General features: G+C 38.4%; 1 protein-coding gene across 7 annotated transcripts in view; it reads right to left on the bottom strand.

The window, feature by feature from the left end:
- Positions 1 to 16,698, bottom strand: part of PDE1C (phosphodiesterase 1C) — a 622,941-nt gene that overhangs the window by 27,782 nt on the left and 578,461 nt on the right. The window contains exon 19 of one of the 7 annotated variants that reach the window (XM_070787865.1): positions 2,456 to 9,144. The exons of the other annotated variants lie outside the window; for them this stretch is intronic. Coding sequence (XP_070643966.1) covers positions 9,131 to 9,144 — 14 coding nt within the window. The 3' untranslated portion in view covers positions 2,456 to 9,130. Of the gene's footprint in view, positions 1 to 2,455; positions 9,145 to 16,698 lie in introns of those variants that run through there. 7 annotated transcript variants of the gene reach the window in all.

Here is a 16,698-nt window from a genome sequence, read left to right as displayed (position 1 = left end):
CGAAATATTTTATAAATGAGGTAAGGAACATAAAAACACAAATAACTACATCAGTTCTGACAATGTGCTAAATTCCATTTTCCTCATCTATAAAAATTTAAAAACACTGATTTGGGACATAACTGTGAGGACCAAGTGAAAGTACTCAGCAAACTGTGACATGCAATGGAGTGTTTGTCATTAGTTTATATTCAAAAGAAAATGTGCGTGTGTGTGTGTGTGCAGGCAAGTAATGCAGCTAATATGTCCTCTGAGCAAGAGAAGCACTTTAAGGTCATACATTACACTGTCCTTTAGCAAAAGCATGTGAATGTTCAAGAAGTAAACAGCCCAATCAGTCAGCTCGGGGCAGAAATGTCATCACTGCAGCCTGTGTGACTGGAAGTATCTTTTGACAAACAAATAGCTTTCAGATATTTCAAATTAATGTCCTTGGTTGGTTTAGCTAAAGGGCAATGAATCCAATTCATCAGGAGTCTGGAGAAAAGGACAGTGATGGAAGTGACAGCTGAGGCTGCCTGTCTAGGGGCAAAGATACACACCTAAGACTCAGGATGTGAGGTTAGCACTCAATCCAATGATTGGCAGCCTGACCTCAAATAATTTCCCTTCTGCAAAGTAGGATTAGCACAACCAGGTCCAAGCCTGCTGGGAAAGGGTGATTTAAGAGCCCTTGGGACCCAGCATCATCGTTTGTCATATAACAAAGCTGCTACAACACAAGGGGTCCCAAGATGAGGTGGGTGTTGGGGGATTAAAGTAGGAAAAGTGTGTGTCAGCCCACTCTCTTTCTTTTAGCATATCACAGTGTCTGACTTAGGATACACTCAACCTCTGACAGCCGTTGCTGAGAACATCCACCAACATTCTCTCCATGTTCCATTTGGGGTGGGAGGTGGCAGAGATCAACAAGCCAGAATGAATGGTCATCTTTTTTGCAGCCTTGACAAAATGGCCTCAAAAGAAGTCCATGTTCTGCTTAGGCCTGTGGAATCTCTGAAAGTTTGGAGGGCTCCAAACTCACCTCCTGTACTTTCCTAAGAGTTGTTTTCCAATAGTGGATAAATTAGAGCAGCATAGTCAGAATATCTGATAACATTTCTCCTCCACAATACAACCAGCATGAATACCATGTTTGTTTTTGGGGGACTTGATCTCTGTTCATCACAAAGAACAATGATCAAAAACACAAGAGCTATTCAACTATCGAATATTATATGCTATTTTGATATAGCTGTTTTAATATTTAACTATGACTTGGGATTGGGCATATGGATAAGCAGTCTGAAATAAAGGTCCATGACCTTTGACCCAGTATTCTAAGAATTTTTTCAATGGAGGTATTCGGAAATGTGACAAAGCCCTAGGTACAAAGAGCCCTGTTGCTGTTATTTACAACTGCAGAAAATAAAAGCATGTAACTTAACTGTCCAACAGCAGAGAGGTAGTTAAGTACACTATGCTACAGCCACAAAATGAAAACTTTCATCACAACTGAAATTACATTAATAAAGAATTTTTTAAAAAGGGGATAATGCTTACAATCCAATGTTAAGGGAATAAATCAATAAAAAATTAAATAAAATACACTGTATGGCCTCAACTGTGTAAACACATATAGCAAAAGACCATGAAGAAATAGAGTAAAGAACTGACAATAATTGTTGCATGGGGTATTACAGTGATTTTATTATACTTCTCTATATTTTTCAACATAAATTTTTTTTTTTGCTTTCAGAAAAAAGAAATAAAAAAGAAATGTGTTTTAATGCATGACAAACACATCTACTTAGGAGGAACACCACAGCCTCTTTAGTCAGAGTAATAACCCAGTGGAGTTACTGCACAGGAACAACATACAGAGGTGGCCCAGACAAGGGTGTAGTGATTGTCTACTATGACCATCACCACTAAGGGGTGCCTCTTAGGGGCTGGTTTGAAGGACACAGGCTGGACTCCATTCATGTATACATGCTCACAAACAGGAGTAATGACTATTCACTAGTCAGACTCCTTATGTTTGTTGCTGGAGAGCAAGAAAATATTGTCAGGTAGCCTTTTAAAGAGAAGGAGAAGGAAAAAAAAATGTTTATAGAGTTCAAAAACTAGCATTGTAGGAATGTAAAACCATATCATGGTACCCAGAAGAAAATCAAACATATGAAAGCCAGTCTAATTCCTGGAACACTGACATTTCTTATGCCTCCAAGGAGCTTCTGATAGTCCATCCACTCATTTCTCAAAAAAGATTATATGAGACGTGATACACCGTGTATATCTTCAGTGTGCAGGCAAAAGCACTTGGGACCTGGGTACTGCGTGGCATTTGGAGGAATACAAAAGAGACAGATGGCTGAGTGAGTCTGGACAGTCCCATATCTGGGACAGAACATGGACAGCAATGAAAAATATTAAAATGAACATACACAGCCTTTGCATTTTTCAAATTCCAATAGAGAGGTTAACTCATTATTTTTATTTGGTAATCAGAACATACAAGTACTTATTCAATACTAGATACTGGGGGAAAATTATACATTGAGGGACTGTCAGCCTTCATCTGTGCAGTAAAGATTTACAATAAACACATAATTTATTGAGAGCAGTTTAGCATATTCTTTTACATGAATCCTTGTGATTTATTTTTGCATTTAGAGATGTAATGCTATGGCGTTTCAATAGTTTCTTTTAGTACAAACGAGCATCATGAGGAACAAAACACTCTTCTTTAGAATGAATGGTCATTCTCTTGCAAATTTCAACCTGCATTTTATCTGCTAGAAACATATTTCACATCACAGAAGTACACTCTATCGCTGTCATAAAACACGAAGTCCATTTCATCATCCTTACTTTTGGAAGGACTTTCTCAGAACATATCCAGAAATGCCTTCCTTATTCCTACAAGGAACTACTTATTCAGCATGATTTGGATTGGGTTCAAGATTTTTATTCTGCTTGCCTCTTTCTTTTGAGTCTTATTAAACATTCCTGATTTTAATCCAGACAACTCCCCCAATATCCAGCCAAACAGTAGCAAAATCTAAGACTGAGGAGATGAGCTGAGTTATCCATTCATACATGGTCAGTGCCCTAATGAAAAAAAGGCCTATAGACCCATGGTGAGGACATAACTTCCTAAGGAGAAAAACTCTGCACAAAAATTGTGCCCTAGACTGAGGGGAGATAGGAAAAGTTGTCTTGTTTAGTCACTCAGTCGTGTCTGACTCTTTCGCAACCCCATGGACTGTAGCCTGCCAGGCTCCTCTGTCCATGGGATTCTTCAGGCAAGATTACTGGAGTGGATTGCTATTCCCTTCTCCAGGGGAATCTTCCTGACCCAGAGGTGGAACTTGCATTTCCTGCATTGTATGATTCTTTATCGCTGAGCCACTTTATATTAGCTCAAAGTGAGTCACCTTGGTTTGGGTAATTGATCTCTGATGAGGATTTCCTTTTTCATGCTTCCTTTCCCTAAACTATTCCTTCTTCCCCATCTGCCCCAACCTCATCCTTGGCCCACAACATGTCCTCATGTGGATTACAGTGGAACAAGATAATCTTGTTTTTTCCTTATTTTGTGTTTCCATGTGCTAAAAGGATGCTGCAAGCAGAATGGCTTGCCTGGGCAGAGGCAAAAGAAGGAATTTGCAAAAGGTAGAAAAATGAGAGAAGAAAATAAGAGAAAGGTGAAAGAAAGGATATGAAAAAGATACAGGGAGGAATCTGGCTGTACGGTGGGCACCAGAGTTGATAAAAACCTAACTGAGCTCTACAAATGAAAACAGCAATTATTTTTAAAAAATTTTTACAGCATATAAAATTGTATAAAAATATCATCAAAGCAAGAAAAAAAGGAAAATGTGTACAGTTCTATCTCTAGAATCAGTTACTGGACAATACCTATGATTGCAGAATTTTTTTTACCATAAATCTGTGTATATTGGTATATGACTATATTCTGTACCATCACACATATACCCATTCAAAGACAAGGACAGTAGCATACAAATACCTACTCCAAGATAGATCACCACAGAGAAGCAAAAACTATACAAGAATATGCCTCCAGGGCAATCTATTTAAAAGTTATTCCATAGCCATTGGGTTTCTGTTAGTTCAGAAGCCAGCTCCCATGAAGATACACAGGTGTGGTTCAGAAAACATGACTGAAGCTGACCAGAGCTGACGGCCTCCAAGATGGCACTGATGGGCCTACCACAGCCAGCATTTCATTCCGAGACTGTGAGATCTCCGCAACAGAGACCCTGAGTGAGGGGAAGGGCCCACACACCACCCCCTGCTTCTCCTGGTTCAGTGGATATCTACCTAGGCTGGGTTCCAGTTAAGTCAGCCACTGTCTTCTGCTTGAGAACAGAAGCCAGAATAAATGTCAATTCATTTCAAATATGTCTGCCAATATTTTAAAGAAAAAAATGGATGAGGTGGAGGAGCATTAATTAAAATAATCAGGAATTAATAATGTTTAAATTGACGTTCATGAATCTTTCAGTCCGGGTTTCCCACTGCACCCAGACTGAAATTGTTCAATGTGAAAACAAGCTATTTTTTTTTTTTTTGATGAAACAATTTTAGGTAGGTTTCCTAGAGGAGCACTGAGGCTTTTGCAGATGTCCAATAAAAACATGCAGAAGAATTCTCACTTTCTAAACCTCCCTGAACCCCAATTCACTTATTAGATAAACCCTGTCTAAGGTTCTATAGGCTTGGTTACCAATTCTAATTCTACTGTCATCTCTGTGCCCACCAGCACTCTTGATGAGAGGAAAACCTTAACAACTGAAATCTGGTCTTGGTGGGTAGTATGTCTTTTGGTTCTCAAAGGGATATTTTATACAAATACAGTGCTGTTCATTACATTTTTTCATTAAGTTCATTTTCTTAAATGATAACGAGGGCTTTAATCGTGGATCACTGTCAATGAATTAAAAATATTGCTTTCCACTTATTCATACAGAGAATCCAATATAATATCATTATTGCAACATTATTTAACATCCAATTTTGCTGTGGCTCAGTACTATGGCGACCATAATATTGGCCGAGCACTGATTCCCCACACTGCACATATACAACCTTCTACTCACTTCAAGAAAGCCTATTTTGTATTTCAAATGTTACAACTTGGATTATAAATAAACCCACTAGTAATGGTGTCATCATCCCTTTTAGAAGAGCATTTTCATATAATCCTGTTTTGGCTTGCTTTTAGGTTTTTCATTTGTTTGCTTTTCTTAAACCCAAAGACTATAAAGAAGTTTTAGGTTTTTTTTTCCCATGAACTTGGCTCTGATAATTTTCCCTGTACTACTTTCAGTTTCCAGTCCCTTATAAGAAGTTGTGTCACTAGGGTATGTCAGCACACACTTAGAAGATAAGCCTTTAGCAATGCGCCTGACATCTAGAAAACACTGAGTGAATTTTCAGGCAAATGTGAACTTTGTTTGCACTCACAGGTGGCTAGTGGAATTCAGCTGGACAGTTCGGCATGTGTTTCCTGAAGGCTGCCCGTGTGCCAGGCACTGCGCTGGGCCAGTGCTGCAACTCCTGTCGGGATGTGTGGGGATCATGGAATCAGAATGAAGTTTACTCCCTGAAACCCCCATTATTGGGAAAATAATACTACATACATGGGTTTTAATCTCAGAATCTTCTCTCCTTATGAGAGAAGATTTGGGGCCTTTTTTTCTTTTCTTTTCCTCTTTACTCCATGGGGAATATTATGAAATTATTTCTATCATGAAAGTCTCTGCTCAGAAGTTAAGAATAGAATATATTACATATTCTTCCTATTTACCTATCTAAAGAAAAGTGATCCATGACAGAAGTGATATTAAAAAACCAGTATGCTTACTCCTAAAATATGGATTGGTCTCCATAGTTTTATCTGCTCTCTGTCTCACATTCTGTGATAATACTGCTCTCTACTTTTTATTTTTCATACTTATTAGAGGCATCATTTCAGGTGGAGAATATAACGTAATGGTTTTAACTCTGAAAATGGAATGAACGGGTGCACTGCATTGTTTTTTGGCTCTGAGATGTCTAGATATCATTTTATTGTTTAAGCATATCAAGTCCTTAATGTGAACCTGTCCAAAGTCTTGAACAGTTTTTCAAAGCTCCAGGAATGAAATGGACAAAGGAAGAAAATCCACTTGAATTTAATGGGTTAGAAATTAATCTCTTGCCTGCTGCCATAAGCAACTAGGGCTTTAGAAAGGTTGGTGTGAATAAAAGCTGGAACAAAGTCCTGCCTATGGATGGGTCATCATGGCACCAAAACGTACCACATCAACAAAATGTGGCTGTAAAGCTATTTGGTGACATGGGGACCCAAACTCCAGGGGCTAACTCAGGGGCTACATGTCACTTTCCACCCAGGAACACATAGAGCTGGTGGTTTGCCACTGGTTGGAATGTCCCTAGTACTCTCCCCACGTACCAATTAATTCTGAACTCAGGTGTGTAAGTCTTTGCTTTTTATGTGACAACAGAGTAAGGTGTCATAATCCATGCAATGGAAAAATGTGCATCCCACATTGCTGCTCAACTTGGAGGGGGCTGTCTGTGTCAAAAGAAGGGAAAAGACCACAGAGAGTGAGCTAGAACTCTGGAAATACTGGTGTTCCAGGCAATACTGTTGGCTTACCAGCTCCAGTATCAATTTATAGCACAGTAATACATTTTTAAATTATAAAAACAGATAATTTTGCTTTTTTACTCAATGTCCCTTCAAAACACTGTTTAAGGATTTAAAAACAAGAGTTACATGGAGCTAATCTTTTATCACACTGAGAGTTCCAAGCAGAGTGATATCTTGAATAAAATTCTCTTCCCGCTTTTTTCCAGCTAAATTAATGACTTAAAGCAAATGAAAAACATTTCTGTCTTTATTGGTGCTAGAGAAAATGGCTATATTCCTATTTTATTTTCAAATATTGTTTAGTCTTGTGTGTTAGAGTATAAAAGGAAAGCTGTAGGCATTGTATTTCGACTGGCTGCAAAGCTGTATGTAGAAAAATACAGAATTGAAATGAGGTCAGAGGTTCAAGTTCCAAGGTCAAGAACTGACACGCACTGGTTGTATTTCATGCCTGTCTAAGACCATCTCAAACAGCACAGTTTGCAAATCAGTGTCCCGTGCACTGAATGGAGTTCATAGGCGTGTTTTCTTTGGCTAGCACAGTGTTTATACATTTCCGAATTAATTGCCAATATTAAAAAATTTTGGAGAGGGTTTATAGAAAATCTTAGATATCTTGGCTCCTTATTCCTACTTAATCTCTCAGCTGCCAGCCACTGCCCCGGGGGGGGGGGGGCAGCGCACACCCTCCCCATTCCTCACAGCCCCCACTGCCTCTCTGATACCCAGGCCCCTGACTGACTGCCATTTGTCACAATCACTCTGATATTATGGCTTGTTTCACTCATTTACCTGACTTGCCAGGCTTCTGATTTGAATGTGTGATCACTTGACTTACTGTGGTCACTGTTAGGAAAAGAGGAGGAGCAGCAGAAAAACCTGTGTTCTTACCAAGCAAAATGTAAATCTGACCTGAGAACTCTGCTCGAATACCAGTATACCACCGTACTCTGTACCACAGGGTTCTCCAAACCTTTCTGTTGGGGAATATTTCAGTGAGACAAAAGGCCTTGTAGACTATATATGCAGTCTCCTTCTTTCTGTCTGAATACCAGCATTTTGCCTTCATATTGAGAGGATTTTTTTGAGTGTCTTTGTGCTTTTTTAATGTGGAAATTAAATTTGCAAAGAGGAATACACTTAAGCCTATCATCTAGTTCTCTCTGTTCCTCTCTCTGATCCTCCTCCATCACGAGCATATTCATGGATTTCTCCTTGCTGCTGCTTCTGCTAAGTGGCTTCAGTCGTGTCCGACTCTGTGCGACCCCATAGACGGCAGCTACCAGGCTCCCCCGTCCCTGGGATTCTCCAGGCAAGAACACTGGAGTGGGTTGCCATTTCCTTAGAAGGCCTCAAAGATTCCTTTGTGAACTACAACCACACTTTAAGGATCAGTTTCATCCAAATCACACCATTTAAATCCACAGAATTACTTGATTTGCACTCCACTGGATCTCATGTGTGACTTGGTTTTAGGGGCTGTATCTTTATTCTCTTTCAGGGCTACATCTAGTATTCTTATTTTTGATTTGTGCTATTAATCATCTCCTACCTTGTGTTTCTAAAGGCTCACTAGAATGAAAAAAAAAATTATTGAACATATCTCCCTGATACTAATTCCCTTAGTGCTTCCCTGAATAGAAAGAAGAGTGAAGAAGTCAAACCACAGATATTCAAAAGAAGAGAACCAGCCAGTGGTAAAAATGTCAGTAACCACATAGTTATGATACCCAGTGAAAACACTGGCTTTACTACCTGAACAATATGGCCATGAGCTGAAACATTCAGGCTTATATTAACGAATACACATGTAAATTAAGCATCAAATAAAGAAAATCTCCTTTTTTATAAAACAAAAAGAATTTCAAATTACACAAATGGAAGAAAAGCATGAGAACAATTTCTAAGTCTGAAAGGAAACTGGAGAAAAAAGGATGCTTCTGACTCAGAAAATGAGCAACCAGAGACTGAAATTATAGTTTTATCTGTGATGAAGGCCAGCTTGGCTGCATCCACCATCAGTAACCAGTGCAAAAATAACAATATATAAAGAAATACAGTTGCAATTGCTGTGTGGTGGCTTTCTCAGGCCTCTCTCAGCATTTCCAGGATGTCCACTCCCACCAGGCCAGACAGGTGCCTTGAAAGCCAGGGCATTAGCAAAGAATTCTGAGGAAATCCCTTCATGTTTCTGTTTGTACAAAAATCAGAATTGTGTTGGTTGCTTGGGCTGTGCAGGGGAAGGGGTGTTCCCCCAGAGTTCTAAGACCTCAAACCGGCTCCCAGGAAGTCATCTCCTAGAAGGAGATGGCATGAGAGAAGGCCAAGTGCAGGGGGACTTGTTTCTGAAAGTTGTACAACTTCCCCATATATGGGTCTTTGTGGAAGGAGAAGAGAATGAAGAAGCTCAGCTAAAATGATGCAAGACACTGGCAGCCTCTCTTATTGTCTATGAGGTGTGTTTTACTCTTCTGAATCTGAAAAAAAGAAAAAGAAAAAGAAAAGTGTCAATGCTGCCTTTCCCCCCCTTCTCCACCCTTCAGGTCTGAGAAGAAAATCTGAGGGACAAAAAAGAGGGTATCAATTACACATTTCAATACTCGTCATAGACATGTCCTTTGCAACACAACTGTTCTATTCATAAAGGAGAAATCTTAGTGGAGAATTTTAAACACTGGTTACTTTGAAAGCCTTTAATAATACTTGTCTTGAACTAGAGCATCAAATATTTGGTTCATGCAATATGGATATTAAGACACCTTATTTTGCAATCAGAATGACAATGACTGCCAGATCTGGTTAATTTGCCTCCGGGGTGGGCAGTATTGAAAGAAATCGGGTTCACCTAATCCCAATCATTTCCATAAAGCTATGTTCCTCTATCAGGATCCATAGCTATCTGCAGGAAGATGTTTCACACCTGACTAGAGACTCCCTGAAGGCAGGGAAAATATCTTTTTTATCTTTATAACTCTTCTTATATGTAGTGCAATGCCTGACACATAGCATATGCTTAACAAATGCTTCTCTAAAAGATTCAAAGCAAGATGAGTTCCAACTGAAATTATTGAGCAAATGGATAAATCACCTGAATTCTCTACTGGGCCGAGAGTGAGGTGGTGGAAGAAGACAAAGATTTTAACAGGACTCATTAATGGAAATAAACAATATTGGATTTTTTTTCACCTGGTCTACTCTGTAACATGCAACCCTCAGTGGACTTGGACAAGATTTCTATAAAGCAAGCAAACAAATATTATTATGGTTGCTTCCCCTAAGTGTTGTGTGCTCTGTAAATCAGCATGCCTCACGGTGAGAGAGGGCTCCTTCCTGTGCAAGGTTCCAGAGGGATAGGAGACTTTAAGAGGATAACATCATTATCTCCAGAAATGTTAGGAGTCATTAAAGGACAAGAAAATTTCCCTTTTAACTTTAAAGACAAAGATGCTCTCCTAAACAAGACTGAGTTGAAATTAGGTACAAACTAGTCTGGAGAGAGGAGAGCACTTTCTGATCTATTGTAATTATGGTCAATTCTCAGATTTTTCAGGGGCCATTGATCCAGGCCTCCTGTGGTTCCTCTTTCTTCATTCTGGTCCTGTGTGTGTTTACTCTCCATTAGCACCTTCACCCACTTGGGAGAAATAACAGAGAAGAGAAAAACTTCTGGCCAACCACTTCACTCCGATTCTAGCAGGACCAGAGAGAGAAGTTGCCAAATGCCTTATGGGAACTTGCCAGTGACAGAAAGAGGAGAAACAAAAGCGGAAATCAAGGATTAGAAATTTTCCAATGTTTCTGATCATTTCTATGAAGTTTGGGCCAAGGGGGAACCGCAAGACAGGACTGACTCCTTAACGCTTGGCCTTGTCATTATCAGTCTGGGGTCATACATAATGAGACTCCTTTTATTTTTAGATGGTTATTATAGTTCCAATCACCTCAAGAGATGGGCCCAGACCCTCACATATAAAGCTCAATTTTGTTATGACAGTACAAGGTTAGGTTTAACATTTTACTAAATGATTGATTGGTTGGAAAGAAGCTAGAGATAGCTGATATGGATCAGTGTTACACCCAGTAACCTCCAGTTAGCCAAAAAACGAAAATGATACACTTTCTGTGTCATGCAGTCTGGGTTTGTAGAGGCCCGCTGTCCTGAGTGCTGCATCTCAGAGATGGAAGAGGTCCATCCAGGGTGTCAGTAGAACCCAAAAGCCCTTGAGAGAAGATCTTCCTCCCTTGGTAATCACTGCTTCCAAATGATATGCGGAGTGGCTGGCTATGAATCTCTGCCTCCCCCTCCTCAGCCTTCTGGCCAGGGATTAGGAAAGGAGTTGGTCAAGGAGTAGCAAAAAGGGGTAAATAAAGGTGGCTTGTATGTTTAAGCTGTGCCTTATTCACTGTCACTAAATACAACCAACAGTCAAAGAGGAAGAGGCAGATAACTCTGCGGCTGGGCCTGTGACCTGAGTGACTGTCCCCAGACTTTCCAAATGCATGTTCTCTCTAAATAAGAATCTCTTAGGGCACTCAGCCTCCAGTGTCTATCTATAGGAAGATGTTCCATCCCAGACTGTAGACTCCTTGAGGGCAAGGAAAATACCTTATTTATCTTTATAACTACTCTTTAAAAAAAAGTTTTATTGGAGTATAGTTGATTTATAATTCTGTATTACTTTCAGTTGCACAGAACAGTGAGTTATATATACACCTATAGTCACTATTTTTTCTTAGATTTTTTCCCCCTATAGGTCATTACAGAGTTTTGAGTAGAGTTCCCGTGCTATAGAGTATAACTCCTCTTGAATGTAGTACAATGCCTGACACACAGCATATACTCAGCAAATTACTGTTGTTTCATCAAAAGGCAGAGAATTAAGTATAAGGTGGATGGGACAGACAAAGGTGTAATGATGAGTAGGAAATCTCTCAAATAAAAAGGAAATCATAAATACACTGATTTTATAATATATTCAATAGCAAATTATGATATGTCAAAAATGTGTACTCCCTATGAAGAAATAGCCCACTGTGCATGACACTCTGTGAGACTAAGCTCCCAGAGAAATAGCACCTGCTTTCCAAGCGGCTTTGACATGGCTCGTAAATCTCCTCACTCTACTCTTTCTCTCCTGAGCTTCAAATGTCACAGACTTGCTTTGTTGTGTTTCAGTTTTGTGTATTTGTTTTCAATGTAAACTAAAACTGCATAAGCACTTAAAACTAAAACTGGGTAAAACTACAAAGTTAATAAAAATGAGGACCTAAAACCAGAGTGTGAGAAATCACTCTGTATTGATCTCATTTACATGACTATTTTTGTTATAGCTGCTTTGAATTCCATTGATTGTAAATCGAAGTTGGCTTTTTGGAGGCCACAAAAAGTAGTTAAACTCACTCATCTTTTTAAGAGTGATTGATGAGCTGAAATGGAAAATATCTTCACTCAATTTGGGAAAATTCAAGAAAATATCTAAGTAAGTGCCACCTCCTTAACTGCCCCTAGACGAAACTTCTCACATTTCATAGTGATGCAGCCATGCGGATTCTGAAGCCTGAAGTGTGTGGTTGTATGAATTCACAGAAAGGTATTTACTCCGAGGGAATGAACAGTAGAGAATGTTTCCGCAACTTCATTTAAAGAAATAGAAGATGGAGATTTACAACAATGTGGCCCTATTCCTCCCTTCCCAGGCTGCTCCAGAGATAAGTAGAGATGCTACAGAAAATCATTTGGTTTAAAGATAGCTGTTTTAAGAGGCTTAAAGTTCAGATTTGATTTGACTCCAGATATGTGTTTAGCAGTCATACTGTTTATTCCTAGATCACAAGCTGAGTATCTACAAGGCAGGCCTCATGGAATCTGGCACTGGGTTTTAAAAACATCTGTAAATACTTTTATTTTTCATTTTTCTTGGGCTTGATTTTTTTATTGCCTGATTCAACTATCACCCAAGCTCAAAAGCAAGCTGACTTGGCTGAGCACAGAGCTGGAATTAAACCAGATTTTCAAGTCCCAGGATCCTTCTAGAGCTGCCTCTCCATGGAGTCAACTTTCTACAAAAATAACAAAGTGATACCATAAGCAATAGAAAGATCTGTAAAAGGCTAAATAGAAAAAAAAAAAAAAAAAAACCTGCAGAAGAATAAATGTAGTAAAGCTAAACCCAATTTGGGAGAATGGCATTGAAACATGTATAATATCATGTATGAAACAAGTTGCCAGTCCAGATTCGATGCACGATACTGGATGCTTGGGGCTGGTGCACTGGGACGACCCAGAGGGATGGTATGGGGAGGGAGGAGGGAGGAGGGTTCAGGATGGGGAACACATGTATACCTGTGGCGGACTCATTTCAATATTTGGCAAAACTAATACAATATTGTAAAGTTTAAAAATAAAATAAAATTTTAAATAAATAAAAAACAACAACAACAACAAAATATCTAGTAGAATTTCTGTGGTGCTTATAAGCAGGTCCTGGTCTGGTTTTGTTTCTTAATAATGAGGAAATACTAAAAACAAACTAACAATGCTTAGAGATAGGCATTGTTTTCAATCTTCTAGGTCGTAAGTGCAAGACAGCTATTTTATTGTTCCTTTCTTTCTTTTTCTTTTTTTTTTGGCTGCAGCATGTGGGATCCTAGTTCCCTGACCAGGGATCAAACCCAAGCCCCCTGCATTGGACAGGCAAAGTCTCAACCACTGGACTTCCAGGAAAGTCCCGAGACAGCTATTTTAAATGGTTACCACCAAAACCCCAAAGTATACATGCATGCTTTCTCCTTGCCCCAAATGATAGAGGATATTATTATTCTAAATAATTCTAATGAATTATTCTAAATTAATTTTACTGCATATAATACCAAGGCTATAGCTCTCCTAAGACGGGTAGATGAATGGATGAATGGATGGATGATGGATGGAGAGAATAAACAGATGATAAAGTAAATTTGTAGGAATATAATTTCCTGAAACCTTACCTATGGTATCATTTCCTCATTTCCTAACATTTACCCATTTGATTCAAATATACAGAGTAAGTACAAAGGGCAGTTCTTAGGTTCAACACTTGTGACTTTTCTTTGCCTTTTCTTTTGATCCTTGGCATCTGTGCTATCACTGAGAATAATAATCCTGTTAACTTTTATCCTTTTACCTTGCTGTTTTCTTTCTTCCTTTATATAGCATGGTTCTTCTTTCCAAACTTAAACTATGTGAATAACTGTCTCTTGTTCTTCTGTCCCGTATTGTCTAAGGTATTTTACTGCCATTCTTCTCTGTATTAAGAACCTAGTACTTCAACACTGCTGCTGCTGCTAAGTCACTTCAGTCATGTCCGACTCTGTGCGACCCCATAGACGGCAGCCCACCAGGCTCCCCCATCCCTGGGATTCTCCAGGCAAGAACACTGGAGTGGGCTGCCATTTCCTTCTCCAATGCATGAAAGTGAAAAGTGAAAAGTGAAAGTGAAGTCACTCAGTCATGTCCGACTCTTAGTGACCACATGGACTGCAGCCTACCAGGCTCCTCTGTCCATGGGATTTTCCAGGCAAGAATACTGGAGTGGGTTGCCATTGCCTTCTCCAACTTCAACACTAAAGGAAACCAAATACTCAGCTCACCAAGCGCTCCCGGACCTGACCCCGTTTAAGAGGTAAGTAAAAGTCAGGCATCAACAGCTCATATCACTCCTCCGGGTCAGGGAAGGGCAGAGTTATCTGCACCCAAGTTTTGTTTCTGATCAGCTTTTGAATCTTCTATTTTTGAAGCCAACAAGAAACCAGAGAATAAGGAAGTCCTTCAGAGAAAGTTAAATGAAGCTGAGATTTTAGGCCTGAAGTATTCTGACTACTTTTCATGTTTTTCCCTATTTTATTAGTTCAGGAAAAAGAAAGATTCAAAATGAATGAAAGGAAAAAAAAAAACCAAACATTTATTCTCATGTTTTCACTGTGGCTCGAGGCTATAGAATAAAAATAGCATATATTGTAGATAACTAATACTTGTGAAATACAGTTATCATCACTTGGAGATCAGGCTGCCCTTTGGTGTAAAACACTAAGAATAAACACAAAAAGAAAGCTTTGATACTCGCTTGACGTTGCATTTTAAACAGCTCTTCTAGCTTGTGGGTGTCTAGAAAAAAAACGGCATTAACAATGGAGACAGCTAGTTCCTGGCTTTGGCACATATTTCAAAAGCAGCTGTTTATTTTTTTTTTAATTTATAATATTAATAGAGTTTCTTTTGACAAATGCATTGTTGCTTGTGTTTCTCCAATCACTTGCAAAGAATCTGACAGAAAACAATTTTTCTAGGGGGAAAACAGATAAATATTTATTTCATGAATACTAAAAAGTTATTTTTAATCCTGAACATCAATAAAAGAAAAAAAAAGACAAATCACATTTCCCCAGTAGTTCCAAAATTGTAATCTCTGTCAAACCAGGTTCCTTGAAAAATTCAATGGTACATTAAGAGTGTAACGAAATGTCTAGAAGATAGAGTGAAACAATGAAAGCTTATATACCAATAATTGCTAGGGAAAAGTTGTTTAAAAAGATTAATTTCATCATTAACAGAGAGCACATAATATACTTTTATGTGACATTTCTACTATGTAGTTATTTGGTAAGAGACTGGAATCTAAATGGCTATCTGAAAAACAAGAATGGACTTGAGAAGTTTTCTTTACTATAACACAATTTAATTATTGTAAATGTGCCAATTAACACTGTATTATACATATATACATACACACACATATATTCACATACTATATACATATACACAATCCACATATATGTATATTGTATATACGTGTGTGTATATATATACACACACACAAATTCAGTTGCTGTTTGATACTACAAATGTGAATTTCAACAACATAAAACTTACAGGAGTAAATAATAGTTTAATATCACTTGTTCCTTTATGATCCATCATGAGGATATCTATTATAAATCCTCCTTAAAAAGCACATTCACTGAACCTAAAACTATATTAAAAACACATTGGTTTGAAATGGATGCTTATAACCAAAAGAGCTAACTGTTCTGATTCACTGTGACTCATCTATGCTAGAGCCATGCGGATGTCACAGTTGTTATACTCCCATGCTTTCAAGTGTATCATCCTCAGTAAAAAGGAACAAAGAGATTTTTTTAAAATTTTCACCCCATTTGACCATTTGCAACTCACATACAATGGATTGGTTAATAGTTTTCCCCAAAATCCATCCAAAAAAATTATACTGGGTTTTGACATCACTTCACTCACAAAACTCTTATTCTTGGGTCAACCTATAGCAAGGTTTCTAAAATTAATTAGAAAATGGCACTGAAGTTTATCAATGAAAAATTGTAAGTAACAAAACCTTTCAGGATCTAATTAGGGTATCTTATCTAGATGCATAAAAATAATAAGCATCTAAAAATAATGTTGAAATTCTCTCTTTCATTTATGAACTTTTTGTTGTTTTCCTTTGACAGGGACATTGCAGTAGAGGGTTAAGACATTTGGGTTGTCACACAACTTGAGAAAATAATGCATAAAATGTTTTGAAAAAGCACATATTTCATGTCTCTTTTTTGCTAAACCATAGCATTTACTTACTGTTGATGCTCCATATCTTGATACATACAAATATATTAAGTAAATGGGTCACAAGAGTTTTCATGGACAAATGGCTAAGGGAAATGGGATATTAATCGGAACATGTGTTGTTATGATGATTTATCTTAGTTGGGACCAAGGGCACTCCAGATGTTTGGTCCTATAAACTGATGGAAAATAAGGATCCTAGATTCTCATGTGGAAGGAAATTCCTTCGTTAAAGAAACAGAGGAGAGGACAAGATGGCAGAGGAGTATGTGGGCATAGAGTACATCTCTCTCCATGGATACATCAGGAATATACCTTCAGACACAGAAGTGCATGCAGAACACCAGCTGAGAGTGGATAGGAGTAACTGACCAGTGGAAAAGAATACATAGACCCACGCAAAACTCAAGATCAAGCC

This window comes from Bos indicus, chromosome 4, assembly GCF_029378745.1.
Source record: "Bos indicus isolate NIAB-ARS_2022 breed Sahiwal x Tharparkar chromosome 4, NIAB-ARS_B.indTharparkar_mat_pri_1.0, whole genome shotgun sequence".
Lineage (NCBI taxonomy): Eukaryota > Metazoa > Chordata > Mammalia > Artiodactyla > Bovidae > Bos > Bos indicus.
Note: the sequence above shows the minus strand (reverse complement) of the source record. Positions and strands in the feature narration are given on the sequence as shown.